The sequence below is a fragment of the Lepisma saccharinum genome, chromosome 27 (assembly GCF_977018435.1).
Source record: "Lepisma saccharinum chromosome 27, izLepSacc3.1, whole genome shotgun sequence".
Taxonomy (NCBI): Eukaryota; Metazoa; Arthropoda; class Insecta; order Zygentoma; family Lepismatidae; genus Lepisma; species Lepisma saccharinum.
Genome location: NC_139255.1, coordinates 17151784 through 17167376, shown reverse-complemented (window position 1 = coordinate 17167376; position 15593 = coordinate 17151784). Strand labels below are relative to the sequence as shown.

The 15593-nt window shown below is 37.9% G+C and overlaps 1 protein-coding gene across 2 annotated transcripts in view; it reads right to left on the bottom strand.

Annotated features, from left to right (window-relative positions):
- The window catches only part of LOC145980291 (ATPase family AAA domain-containing protein 2-like), a 189775-nt gene extending 175759 nt beyond the window's left edge, over positions 1 to 14016 (bottom strand). For both annotated transcript variants that reach the window (XM_083113305.1, XM_083113306.1), the window contains exons 1-3: positions 13923 to 14016; positions 13471 to 13701; positions 10077 to 10239 (exon numbers count right to left, since the gene is read on the bottom strand). In XM_083113305.1, the coding sequence (XP_082969431.1) occupies positions 10077 to 10239; positions 13471 to 13566 (259 nt within the window). In that variant the 5' untranslated portion in view covers positions 13567 to 13701; positions 13923 to 14016. The remainder of the gene's footprint in view (positions 1 to 10076; positions 10240 to 13470; positions 13702 to 13922) is intronic.
- Between the last annotated feature and the right edge of the window lie 1577 nt (positions 14017 to 15593).

Below are 15593 nucleotides of genomic sequence, written 5' to 3'. Positions count from 1 at the left end.
AAGAAATTAAAAAAAAAACGAAATTTAAAAAAAACGAAATTTAAAAAAAAACATTCCTACTTATAATGTAAACAATTAATGTACTGAAGGTACAGAGTTAAATACCACAATTAAAATACAATTATTACAGCTAAAACTACAACCAATACCTCATTCCCATTCATTACAGAAAAGACAAAGCCAGGCACTATTGTTTGGACAGCAGATGTTTCTTTAGATTTATTTTGTATGTTGCAGGGTGGAGCTCCCCTGAGGTCAGTGGTGGGGGGAGGTCATTCCATTCTTTTATTGCGGTGACTATGAAAGAATTCCCATAGAATGTTGTTCTGTGTACAGGAATCGTGAAGTGTGTTTTTTGACGAAGGTTAATTTGTTTTCCTTTCTTCCTGTACGGAGCAATTTGATCATATAAATATCTTGGTTCCTTATTGTTCAGGATCCTGTACAATAAAGACAATGCCAAAAATGTTCTCCTATTCTTAACGTTTAACCAATTAAGTTCCTGTAAGTACGGGGATATGTGTTCTCTTCTTTTGACATTCAGTATAAATCTTATGCAACTGTTTTGAAGTTTTTGTATCTTGTAATTTAGAGCACTGTGGATGTTTATAAAAACTGGGGAAGCATAATCAATTTTTGGCATTACAAGTGTGTTGACTAGGTGAGTTTTCGTTTCTTTGCTTAGCATATGTTTTAATGGAAAAAGTGATTTCAGTTTGGCTATTGAGTTTTTAATTATATGTGTGACATGAGAACCCCATTGTAGATTCTCGTCCAATATTATGCCAAGGTTGCGTGCTGTTTCTACTTTCTTTATTTTGGAATTATTCAGTGTAGGGAGGGGGAGTTGTAATTGTTCTAACTTTTTGAGGTTACTCGTTGTGCCTAAAGTTAAAATGTAAGACTTGGATGAATTCAATTTGAGTGCATTACATTCAGACCATTTAGATATTGAATTTAGGTCCTGTTGCAATTCTTCTAGGGCCATTGCACTGTTTCTTAATGGTGTTTGTATATATATTTGTGTGTCATCCGCATACTGGTGGTATTTGCAGTGTTTTAGTGCATCATTAAAATCTTTGATGTATAGCGAAAATAGGATAGGTCCTAGAATACTTCCTTGTGGTACTCCTTGTTTGATATCAAGCCATTTAGACATGCACGATTTATTCTCATGTACTAATTTTACACATTGTTGCCTGTTCGTTAGATAAGACCGAAACCATAACAATTCCTTATTTCTTATGCCGATAGATTTCAATTTCTCTGCCAAAAGGTTGTGGTTTATGGAGTCAAATGCCTTGGTGTAATCAAGGAGTACCAGAAACGAAATTTTACCATTATCCATCCCCTTGGCTATGTCATCAACAACGCTAACTAAAGTAGTTACCGTGCTGTGCTGTTTCCTGAAGCCTGATTGATGTGGAGAATAGTGGTCATGCAACATCAGATGGTCTACTAATTGTTCTTTTACTATGCGTTCTATAACTTTAGACATAATTGGCAGTACGCTTATTGGTCTTAGATCTTTAACATCAAGGGAAACAGTGGTTTTCGGTACGGGCGTCTCTACAGCCTTTTTCCAATCTTCGGGAAATACCCCTTGAGAAAGAGAGCAGTTTATGATGTGAGTTAGGCTCTTTAGGCAATGCGGGATGCAGAGTCTCAACATTTTTAGACTGATGCCATCATGACCCTTGGCATTGGAGTGTAGTTTTTTGACCTCCTTCAACACGGTAGCCTCATTAACCTTCTTCAGTTTGAAGGTTCCGGTTGTCTGCCGTGTTTTATATGACTCGATTAATTTCTCAATCTCGGTCGTGTTTGTTTGCTGACAAGCAGAATTTACAAAAAAGTCATTTATTGCATCCGCATTGAGTACACTTGAGGGTAATTTTTGGTTAAACTTATTAGTAACAACTCCCTCTCGTTTTAATGTCTGCCAAAATGCTCTAGCGTTTTTAACTTTTTCATTGAGAACCCGGTCATAATGGTGGAATTTTGCGTTTCTCACGGCTTTTTTCGCACGATTTTTAAAATATTTATAAGAGAGAAGCGCGTCTTGATCTCCGGTGTTAACATACTTCAGGTGAAAGTAATCGCGTATTTTCCAAAATTCTTTTACTTTTGCAGATATCCAAGGGGCGGGTGGTCTAGTTACTCGAAACGTTTTTACTGGAAAATGTTTGTCAGCCAACGCAATAATGTTGCTGTTCAAGAGAAAAACGGCTTCGTTTACGTCGTGTTTGCTGCATATTAAGTCCCAATTAATATTTCCCGCGTCTTTGTTAAACTCACTTTCGTTAAAGTTCTTAAAGCTTCTGACTTGAACCAATTTGTTATATTTTTTGGTGCAGTTGATTCCGAACACGGCGTATGTTAGGTGATGGTCTGATATACCGGACATTATATTCTGATCGACGTGGGTCACCTTCAGGTTATCAGAGCAGATGATAACGTCGATTAAAGTCCTTGACGTTGGCGTTACCCTCGTGGGCTTTGTGATGATTTGCTTACCGTGAGCCTCGGCAATGATGTCGTTTAAGAATCGCGTGTTGGGTTCATTTTGTTTCAACATATTTACGTTGAGATCACCAATCGCAACGTAATGAGCATAATTCAAATGAAAATATTGCACGATATCCCCAATATCGCTTAGATGTGTATACTTAACTTTAGGAGGTTTGTATGCGACTAATATCCCTACCTTCACCTTCTGTACGGTTACCTCGACAGCTAAGGCTTCGATGTCATTATATTTTTGAATAGGCAATTAGAGTACTTTCCATTGTAATGATTTGTGTATATATAAACAAACGCCTCCTCGAGTCCTATCACATCTGTCATTACGGATAATATCATAATTATCTAATGCTACCGTGTCATTCGAAATATGTGGTTTAAGCCACGTTTCGGTAATTCCTATGATCTGAAAATTTAATTTGTTTATTATGTATTTAAATTCGTCAAAAGAATTTAGCAGACCTTCCGTGTTGAAGTGGCACACTTTCAGTTCTTTGGGGAATGACTCGAGGCCGTTGCTTAGCTTCTGTTTGGGGAGCGGCGATTGACAATAGCCGAGTCGGGGAGGAGGGGGTGAGGGTGCCTGACGGAAAAAACTGTCCCTGAAGCTAAAGGGAGGGGAAAGGACTCCACTGACCTCATCACGTGGGCTATTCACGGAGCCTGGTTTCTTTCCAGTTTACCCGAACAATAAGTGCCTGGAACGTCTTGTAATATACATTAAGTTTTCCTGGCAGAAATGAGGCATTGGGTCTTACAATATTGTAACAAGGTAAACAATATCTTGTCATCCAAAATGTAATTGTATGTGGCTTAATCATCATACTTGGAACATATAAGTAATTATGAATATATGATTTTAAAAAGAAAAAAAAATCTACTAATAAAAATGAGTAAGATAAAAAAATATGAGTAGGATACAAGAATGCAAGAAATGATTACATAGATACCTATAAATAATGATACAAATAAGCAAAACGAGAAAATACACAAAAAACAAAGGGGTATATATACTATATATATGTTAATACGCTAGGGTTGCAAAATTTGGGCAACAATGTAGATTTCAACAATGTGTGTATATAAATGAAAGAAATAATTCAAAATACAAATATGCAAGATGCAATTTAAAAATATAGAAATAGTCAATGTGACAAAATGGAAAAAGTATATGTACGTTTAAAAATGTGTGAGAAAAAATGAGGTTTCAACGCTATTTTGTGGAAATAAACGGATGTGTATATAATGTCTTGAGAAGTGAATATGATGAAAGGTTAATGATCATGAACCAGAAAACTGTAAAGGATTGTCATTGTCCGTGTAGTTTCCAAGGCACAACAGGCACATTTTACTTCATGTTCCGCAGCTCTTCCTTTGTAGAAATGAAGAATCTTTGATCGTCCCTTATGACGAGGATCTTCCCGTCTCTCGTAGTGGCAGCACCAAACTTTTCCCTTGCTTCATGCAAGAGCTGCAGCCGAGCTTTGCACAAATCTTCGTGAATTGAGATCCGGGTTCCCTTCAGTTTGCTTTTGTTCCTCATAACCAGGGATTTTGTCCTGTAACTGACAAACTTCACGATTATAGGGCGTGGCCTGTTGGATTTTTGACCAGTCCTATGCGAACGACAAATATCACCGTTTTGAATTGTCAATCCAAGCTTGTCCTCGAAAAGTTTTATCGCTATTTTGTCGGTATCTTCATTGTCCTTTTCAGGGAGACCAAATATTCTGATCGACTGGCGCCGTTGGTATTGCTCCAGTTCTGCAGTTTTTTCTTCCAAATGAGTGCTAAGATTGGCAATGTTTCTTTCGCACGACGCGATTTGCATTTGAAACTCGTGCACTTTTTCACTGTTGAAGTTGAGGCTATGCTGAAGCGCTTCAACTACAGCAGCTGTGACCCTCTCTACTATTAAGTCTGCTAAACTCTTCTGCACTACTTCGGAATTTATTTGCGTTTTCACGCAATGTTCTATTGTCTCAATGAGAGACTCCTTGCTTACCTCCTGGGATCCCTTCGCCTGGGTGGGTGACGGGTGGCCGCTGTTCTCCCCTCGGCCGCTGCTCTTCCTGCTGCCCGATCCACTCGGCGTGGTGGACTCCTTTCGCTGTTTCCGAGTATGCATCTTCTTTTGTCCACAAAAACCGACACAATATCACAAACCACAATAAAAGTCACTTAGAACTTGGACACCAGCTTATTATTGCTCCGAACACTAGTTTTAACTTTCCGACTTTACGCACCTGCGAGTACTTGGAACTGAAACACGGAGCTAAGCTAAGCGTAAGCTAGTCCATCCGCCATCTTGTATCTTGTATCATGTGATGTCATATTTTTTTCTGAAATGCCTATTGTTTGGTTAATATTGTTGTGAAATTTCAAAAGGATTGAATCATGTGTGAGCGAGATAGAATTTCTTTTGTAAAGCACTGCAGGTTTCAATGAGCGCTTCGGAAATGAAGAAAAACGAGAGTTGGCTGAAAGTTTGAGAGGCCATAACTCTGAAACCAGATGAGTTAAAGGCGAAAAATTTTATGTGGTTTCTTACAACCATGGTAGGATTGAATGTACCAAGTTTCACAAAAATCTGAGATGGTGGGTTCCCAAACCTCTTTTTTTTGGTTGAATTGATATGGAATGACCCCTAGGCCATATTATGGAGGTGATGCGGTGATGTGGTTCACCAACCGCCTTTACCACAGGTTTGCCCCAGGTACTCACTTAGGCTGAGTCGACCCCGGAGCCGCTCGGGATATTTGAAAAAGTTCCACAAACCACCGTGGGTCTCACGCGTGAAAGTCAGACGCCCCACCAACTGGACTTTGTGAACTTCAGTTACGGTATAATTGAAAGACGGGCAGACTTTAACGGCGACTTCGGAAAGAAATGATTATTAAAGTGTATATACAGAATGGATTGAAAAGGTAACCTGTAAACAATGCTCGTTTCATTAATTCGTTCATGTTGTAAGGGAGATGGAAATGAATAGAAAAAACAATAACACATTCATTATTGTTGTCATCATTGTTATTCCATTTTCCTCGAAAAACAATAACACATTTCATCATTGTTGTTCCTTTTCATAACACGTTTTCCTCGACACAGCGTCAGATGGCTGCAGTGCGTACTGTACCGCATGATATGGCAACACCATGACGCGTGTTCCTTCAGCTCTCAATACCAAATTAATTTTGCGGCAGGTATAACTACAGTTGCTTTCCTCTCCTCCAGGCAATCCCATTCCCTCTCGTGTCCATTGGTGAAGCCGTCTTGCGTCACTACTTGCGCAGAGACTTGTTTTTGTTCGCTTGCTCCAGACATAGTTATAGAATTGTGCAACCACACTATAAGTCAGCAAATGCAATAATGGTGTTTCTCGGCAGAGTCATGTTAGACACAACAATGAGTCAGCATATGTATCTGATGTTGAATCAAGCTTTAGATCTTTTGGTGTTAGCGGAAGTGATTTAGATGAAGGACATTGTAGTACAATAGATATTGTAGAAATCTCTCCAGAAGACGTGAACATCATTTAAACTGAAATAAATGGGATTTTGCGCTACAGGAACTGTTCACATGAATCAAATCAGTAAATTCCCAGTAAAAACCAACAAAAAATTAAGAAAGAACCTTGTGGTACACATGATTTTAGATTTGACATTAGCAATGAGGTCCTTGCGATCACATAAATCATCAGGCACTGACTGCATTTATTTCCGCAAGTGAACATTTAAAAGATCATTAAAGTAGTTCTTCAATCTATTTAAAATATCACTTGGGTCAGCCACAAAATTGCCAATTTTACACCTCTATATAAATGTCTGATATTTTTATTTTTGCTGTTTGTTTCAATGTCATTACTTTTCAAGTACAGTCAACTCTTGATACAATGACCTTTCACAGTTCCCGAGAAAAGGGTCGTTATTGAAATTTGCACCAAGTTTCAGCTTAAACAGAGCTCAAACAGACACAAAGATGCCTAGGAGATGGTAACACCATTTATCCTGGTAGTTATACAACCTGTTATGCACAGGATGCATGTTGTGAGAAGGAAAATAGAACATGAAAAAGTTTTCACAACAAAGGATTTAAATTAATGTTTCTTTCTTTCAATTGTGCACAGTCGTTGCTCTTCCCCAAAATTCTTACAATTCTAGTTCATAAGAAACCCATTTGCACTGAGACCTATGGAAAGGAAAACAATCTCTCACTTATTGCAAGCAAAACTCGAAGAATCTTGACACCAGTCAGACTGGCACCAGCAAAAGTCGGGAGATAATCGGGCAGAATGAATGTTGGAATGTATACGGGTCTACTGGGGCATTGTCTGTTACAAGATTAACTGGTAAAATAAGATCTCTCGGGAGAAACAACACAACCTTTCTAGGCACACGACAAAAAAGAAAAAGGTGGGGCTGTAAATTTCGTTCTGGTTCTGCTGTGCTGCGTAAAATACATCGTAAAAAAGTCATGTATTCTTTGCTTCAACCAACTTCATAGTCACCCCCATTTTCCATTCAAGGGAGCAGTCCAAACTCGTTCCTCGACTTGCATTGTAATCCAGCGTGAAAAAGGAAACTCGCAACTTGCGATATGTTTTCACCCAATGCGTATTCTAGAACATATCATTAAACAGCGTCGCAGTCCATAATCATTCGGGTTTGGAATTGAATTTCACTTTAAACTGTATATTTAGTCTCGATTAGCCCATCAGCATAAAATGAACCGAAAACAAGCTTTATGAAACTGCGCATTTTCACATAACAAAATGGTAGATCGTTATTTACTCTCACCTTACGACGATTTTATGTTGGATTTAGGAGTATTCTCGATGTCAAACACCCACTCCTCCAAAAGTTTTCCCCTTGAATAATGTATTTTTAATTGATCTCAGCAACCATTCCTACATTGAACACTTTTTTTTTCACATGAATGTTTCTGAAGAAAGGCGGATGTGAATTAAATTTACATTTTGCTTATCAGAACGTGCAGAACATGAAGTTATTTTAACTCTTGGTTTCCTTTCTGGAGATCGAATTTCCTTATCGTCAAATCAAAACAGGTTTGCGAGATTCAAAACAAGAACATTTTCCTTCGTGCTGGATGAGTCATTGCTGTTATAAGGCAAGCAAAAGCTTTGCAGACGCTATACAAAACACTGGAGCCAGCTGCAGCTTAAAAAGAAGCAGACCGGCTGGCAGTTCGAGCAACAGGTGGCGGAAGAGAAAAATCCCAGCATTTTAAAGATAAGGCAACTGTCGAAGACCGAACTTTTAACAGCAGTGTAAAGAAGAAAGAAATGACCCTTGCTTTACATTTTACCATGCAACAGAAAATAATACGGGCAATATTTCCTATGCAGGAAAAAAAAATTATTTCTGCAATCATCAACATTGCCGTGCACACCAGTGGTGGGGAATGAGCTGGGGAAAGGTCATTTTTTTTTACTTGTTCCATGGTCTTTGTTCGCTTTCAGGAATATATCCAGAACTGGTTGCCCCATTTTAGACTTCCACCCTCGCCTGTAATCAGCCCGTGTGCACACATGAGCAAGAAAATCATGGCTGAAACAATCGGCAACCCCCCCCCCCCCCAACGTTTGCTGACAGGAAAAGAGGGAGAAGTCAGTCAGCCAATGGAACACTTTTTTGGCAGATATTACAACATCGACACAATTAGGAAAACGTATGAAGTGGGAAACGGGAGTTATCATGCACGTAACATCATAGTAAAATTTTGTGGAAACCTGGATGACAACGCATTTGGCGGGTTGACGATCTATAGTTGGCCTATGTGGTTTGGATTATCTCTAACAGTTTCGTTTTTTTATGAAGTGTTACAGGGAGCAAAGAACACGTTTTGAATGAAAGCTGTTACCGGAAGTTGTCGGCTACAAGGCCAAGAGTTGCTCACTCACGAGAACCTGCTGAACTCTAGGTCAGAGCTGGACAGATGTGCCAGACTTCCAGGCACCACGCATCTGTATTTTGCATCATTCCTGCGATCTTATCTTTCAAGGTGGTGTACAGTTATCGATGAAAAAGCTTGACCTGCCATACACATTGGCCAAGACTGCAAGGCCAGCAGTCATTTCAGGCTCCCCCCCCCCCCCTCCTCCGTGCGTTTTCAGCAGCTCTTAGGACAAGGAAACAAGTCAAGGTCGATTTAAAATAACATCCAAGCACATTCAATCTTCTCTTCTCGCGTATCCAAGAGCAAGCATGGCAAAACAAGCCTGGCACATTGGGTAGCAGCCATCGGGTGCGGGGTAACATTGGTGCACTTGAGAGAGGGGAGGGCAGAGGTCAAGTGCTATTGGATATCACTCATGCATGGTGTGGTGGTGTCTATTTTTAGTTCAGACCCAATTGTGAGGGCTCGTGAAGGAAACGAGTGAAAAAAACGCATTTATCGGCAGATTTCCTTCAATTGTTCAACCTTTTTTCCAAATTTTTCAACTTTTTTCTAAATTTTTCACGGTTGCCAGAAAAAGGGTAGTTACTTCGAGAGGGTCGTTATACCTGGGGTCGTAGAATTGAGAGTTGACTGTAATCTCTTTTTTTTTACTTCTAAATGTGTGGTTAACTTCTCGCTTTATTCTATTTTAATTACTTAAATTTGTATCATCAGAGTTAAGTCTAGCCTGATTTCTTATTTCTATTAGGTTATGACATTCATTATCAAACCATGGCTTACTTTCTCTTGGTTTATGGTATCCTATACTTTTTTTTAGCTGCTGGTTTTATTGCATTACGTATGTGCTCCCAATTCTTATTTACGTCTGTTTCATGTATATTTTCATCATTTAAATCCTGCAAAATATCGAATCTATTTGACAGTTTACTTTGGTAATCTTTCTCAATTCTAAAATCAGCAAATTTTCCTGTATTAAATTTTAGAGCTTTTAGATTTTGTTGCTTATGATTTATCACCAAGAGTCTTTCTCTTAATTTAGCAATTACTAAATAACGGTCACTGGCACAGTCAGCACCTCCATGTGAATGAACGTCAATTATACTAGTACACCTTATTTTATCAATGAGAATATGATCCATCTGATTATGAGTTTTACCATCTGAAGAAGACTAGGTATATTTATGGATCTCTTTATGTTTAAAAGTGGTACTTTTCACAATTAAATTCTTTGAGGTTGCAAAAGTAATTAATTACTCTTATACCATTATCATTACTTAATTCATGAAGACTTTCTGTATCAATAGTAGGTTTAAATGCCTCTTCTTTGCCAATCTGTGCATTACAGTCACCTATCAGAAATTTCATATCATACTGGGAAAATTTATCAAAGACCTGTTGTAAGTCTGCACAAAAATCTTTAGTATTATCATCTTTATCTTCCGTTGGTGCATGCATGTTTATTAAAATAATTTTGCACCACCTACCTTGTAAAACTACATGACATCCTATCATTAATAAATTCTACTGTTTTAAGGGCCGAAATAATTATATTATTTATGAAGAAGCCTGTTCCAAAATTATGATTTTCAGTACCACCATGGTAAAAAGAATAAACAGATAATCCATGTACTAACTTTGTGCAACATATCTCTCATCCATATTTGAAGACCCTATGCCTCTTGATGTGGAACTGAACACAAAACGATTGCGCAACTCTCTACCCCATACTAATGGTGAGCGGGGAGTAAACTGTCTCTCATTCAAGATTTTCTCTTGCTCAGCATCAGAATCAGATTCCTGTAGAGAAAAAACAAGACAATAGAATAAAATGTTGTTACCAACAAGTATTACTAATACATTTAACATTTACTGGATGTGACCTCTTACACTGTAAACCATCACCATATGGGAAATTTTGAATTGTGAGCTTTTCAAACATGCAGATATATTTTTAAAAAATCCATATAAAGAGAACTACATATCTTTTAATTTAATCTTTCTAATAGCTTTTGTTAGCAACACCCATTTTCATACCAAGAGGTCTTGCACCCAGACCATTATTGTTGTGATAACCTGAAAAGATAATGGTAAAGTTCATGATGCTTATAGCACCGTGCCATGAAGAGACATTTATGAGAAAGTAGGGGTGGTAGGGTCCCACACATTCTCAATCTCGACCATTTTGGAGGTGATTTGATCAGCATCATGCTCCAGCCAACTTTAACCACAGGTACCTATTGATTTGAGGTTGTGTAAGCCCCAGAGCCACTTTATGTGCGGGAAAATTCCAACCTTAGATCACCCAACCTGGGAATGGCCTTTGGCTCATGGCCCAGAAAATTACTGGCTCAGCCCGTAGTCATCTATATTCTATTTCAATTTCAAATGGCTAATTCTGATGCCTTGTCATTAAGGTGCCATTCAATTTTCTGTGGAGGCACACAATGGTTCAGTGTCCACTTGAAGATACAAATGCAGTGACAATTAGCCTATCTGAGCATAAAGTTGGGCAAAAACTAACATTACCTCACAAATGACTTTCATGGGGATAGTAAGCACTAAATGAATATATAACTCTGGAAAGAAAAGAAGAAAAAACACCAATGATTCAAACTGTTCACTCTTACAAATTACACTTTTGAATGAGGAAAAAAATGGTTCTTGGTTTATGTGTACAGGCAGTGTTTGAAATTGAAATATAATTAGTTGAGAACTCAACAATCAGAACTTGGGTCCATCAAATATTATTATGGATTAGACATGTGGAAAGAATGCAAAAAGCTTTATGCAGACGACCCAAGGGAAGGCCAAAAATTAAGTGGAAAGGTGATATACTCAAAGATGTGAGAAGCTTGACAGTTGAAAACTAAGATTGGTACCAGCAGAAGAAACTTTATATATTTTTTTTTATTATTCTTATCAGAGTGACTATTTTCACTAGGTGGCGAAGCAAGCTTTTGAGCTATTTCCACCAGATTTTTAACCACGCATGTGCATGACCTGGCCTACAACACACACATGTGTGTTTCCTTTAGTTGTTGATATGTATCAAGCTCACGTCAGTTTGATTTATTTTCGTACGGACAAGAACTTTTTTTTCTGCACATTATGAAGTTGTAAAAATACCACAAGATATTCCAATATGAAGTCACGCTGGTAATATGTCACATGGTGTTAAGTATGAAGGGGTATTACATTCCTAAATGCTTTCGTTGTTAGGGCTAGACTGCACAATTGACCCTTGTGTTTTACAGTTTCAAAATAAAAAAAAATAATTGTTCGCTAATAGTACGTATTTCACACTTTCAATTGCCACTGTGCATTTCTCAATTTGAAGTTCCAGTTCTATCAAATAATAAAAAAAAAGTACTACTACATTGCTTGCCACAGCTGGTTTCCTTTAACCTAATGCATGTTGTAAACACACAGTATTGCCAGGTTCAACTTTGGTTTTCAATGTGGATATACAGTATGTACCATTGTTATTCGTACACATAGAATTTCAGAGGAAAAAATGTCATATCTACTAGTAAATATAATCATTTTCATATGTACCTGGAAATTAATGTTAATGAAGGTTACACCAACAAATGTCAATAAAAATGTATGTACAAAGTGTATAAACAGAGCATACAATTTGTGTGAAAAGAGAAAAACACACTGTTTCATGCAACATTGTTATTCGTACAGGCAATAGTTTCAATCTTCCTCACATACAGCGCCACCGCTATTCGGGCGATTTCGTGCAGTTAGCAACTTCGTAACAAGTTTGAACATGCAGGCGCACTCCCCGTCAAGCGGAATGCTGGCGTAGGTATTGTTGTAGGCCTATCGTCTATCTATCAGCATGTTCGAAATGGGCAAGGTGAAGGAACTTAGTTCTGATCAGAAGGATGTTATTATAAATTTGGCCCTTACAGGTTATTCGTTAAGAAAAATTGGACAAACATTCAACAAATCACACTCCACAGTTCAATACATAGTAAACAAATTTAGAGAGGAAGGTTCAACACAGAATGTGCTGAGAAAACCAAAAGAGAGAAGGTTGAATAAACGTGATGAACACTTTATTTTAAAAAGAGTCCGAGACTAAGTGTTCCTCAGTTACGACCGTTAGAAGAAAATGTTGCTGGGAAGATGATGTCTGATCAAACTGTCCCACGTGCCATGGATATCATGGTAGAATACCACGAAAGAGGCTGTATATAAATAAGGTGAATCGCAGGAATAGACTTTCATTCGCGAAAGAGCAGATCCACAAGGACCAGGAACTTTGGGATAGTGTCATATGGTCAGACGAGTCCAAGATTATTATATACGGGTCAGATGGGACAAATAGGGTCTGGAGAAAATCAAATAAAGACAATGATCACATTAACACAGTTCCAACAATTATACACGATGGTGGGTCATTAATGATTTGGGGCTGTATGTCGTCCAAATGTGTTCATACCATCCAGTTTATTGATGGTATCATGGATGCATATGTCTATTTGGAGATATTGAAGAACAATGTAAAGCACAGTGCCAAAAAAATGGGCATGCCGCCTATCTACAGATTCGAACAAGACAATGACAGTAAGCATATTTCACCTAAATAAATGTTCCACAATGCAGAATAGTACGTTAGCAATGTAAAAAATTGCGAAATAAATCATTGATAGGTGTCTCCGGTATAGTAAAGTAGTACCAATACCTCGACTAACGTTGGAAACCTTGGAGAAACTAATTTCCGTAATTAGTTTCTTCTGTAAAAATGAAGAAATGTCTCTCCGATGTATGAAACTGTTACCAAATTAACTTCTTAACAGTAACTTAAGTAATACTGCCAATGAGAGTAATAAAATATGATAAAACAAAATACAATACAAATAATATACATTTTCAAAAGGGGGAAAAATAATGTTTTCAATTTACTGACTGTGGTATGTAACCATATTTACAAAATACTTCACATACCCACAATATGTTACAAATTCAAATATCCCCTACTAAGAATGCAGATTTGAAATGAGAATGAGTACATACCGCGTTAATTTCTTGTTTCACAGCCGAACTGCTTCTCACAGGCATTCTGTTCTGATATTCCTCAATAACTTCACCGGTACTTCTAGTCTTCACCATTTTCACACAAAATGATTATCACAAATGCAGCCTACGTACCCAGGTATATTACTTAAATTCACGCACATTTCACTGAGGATGCTTTCACATCCAACACAAAGTGTTCTCCTTACGTCTTCAAACACCCGTTTCTCCCTGTGAAGAAAAAATATATGAATTACTCTCCTATAAACGTACGGGAGAACTAAACTTATACTATTTACTTTGTAGAAACGTTTAGAGATTACATTCAACCAAACAAACACTGGGTTTACATGCTCTTTGTCGATCTTTCCACTTAATTATTACTACTGTTATGTATAAATAACACTTTTCATTTTTGGCGGGAAAAATGTAAAAATCGTTAGTATACTAACCAAAACCAATTCACTGTCACAAGCATGACAAAGACATTCCATAAGTATGTAATTCAATGCACCAAAACTATCGCTACCATTTCAGCCCCAACAGGCAAACAGGCAACAACCAGTGTTGCCAATAATTGTAACGCGAAATCACCAAAACACTAATCAGCCTATAAAGTCGATAAATGATAAATCAACTTCTATTATCCTGGAATTTTTTCAAATTATAAACATTAACACTAGAACTTAGGTTACGCTTACGGTACTATGGACTTTAATATGAAAGGACAAAGTGGAGATTATTTTACAAGGAAATGGGGTGTCAGTTGTGTAGCATATGGTCATATGATATGGTTGTACAGTTCGATCGGGAACAAATTTATTGAGTCAAGTTACAGCGCTGTAGTCAAGTATCACATCGTAGGTTTATATTTGAAGTAGAAAGACTAGACTTGTTGATACAAGCAGAACGAAGAAACGATTGGTACCCGGAAAGGAAAGGATTTGTACGACTTGCATTTTGTTACAAACATGTTGATCGTTTATCTGCGAATTGTGTTGTGATGAAAAGCACGCCTCTTAGTGAGGTTTCAAACCGAAGCGACATGCGACAGCAGTGGTTCGTACCGAAGTGACAAGCGACACAGGCCCATTTAGTCTATAAATAAGCATTTGCCGCTCATTGGAAATCAAGTCTCAGGCGGCACAATACACGCCATTGGAAATCTGAGCGACACGTGCAGCTTGTCGTGTCTCTTCGGTTCGAAAAATGTCATTGATCACTGAGGATTCACTTTTAAGAGGCACGGAGATTACACACCGAAGCGATAAAGTAACGGCCCCTTTACTCTAAAGGGAAAAATTCACCTTGCATACGAGTACAACAGAGGCGACAAGATGCATGGTACTGAGAAAACAACAGTCCAGTCCAAGAGACACGTGCTTTCACACTGCAGCGATACGTGTCTCTTGGAAACCAACATTCAAAAATAAACACCATCTTCCGAATTAAAGAGACATGACAAATTGCAAGTGTCGCTTGTTGCTCAGAATGGGCCGTTTTATCATAGTTTTATCAATACCGTGCATTGTGTTGTTCCGGCCTGTTATTTACGCAAGCGTGACTGGTGAATGGTTTGCTTTAGATCGAATGCTTCTGTGCAAAATCCCGATATCGCTTGCCGCTTCAGTCTGAAAACTCCCTTGTTGCTTGAAGTAAATTCGTGCAAGTGAAAGTGGCATGCCATATCATAGGATTTCCCTAAATCTCTCAGGCGGAAAGGCAACGTTGAAAGCACATATATTTATTAACATTTGTTATGCGTCATTTCATTACTTCTGCAGATTTGTTGGCAAAGATTCACTTAAGCATACTTTATAATATAATAATATCACTAGTTTTATAGAATTATCTTTCCCTCACTTTTCCATTTACAAAATAATTGAATATATCTAAACTTTCGTACGTTTTGAGTTCGTCGTGCGTATACATGAGATATTTGTATGTAGTATGCTATACAACTGGCGGCCACAAAGACACGTCATATTTTAATAATCTGCTCTGCAGTTGATCATCCGACGGATTCTAGACGCCCACTCCTTCATAGTAGAACTTTAACAAATACCTTTCTTGACTATCGTCGCACAACTGATAAAAACAAGCGCTCAATTCTTACTTCGTAT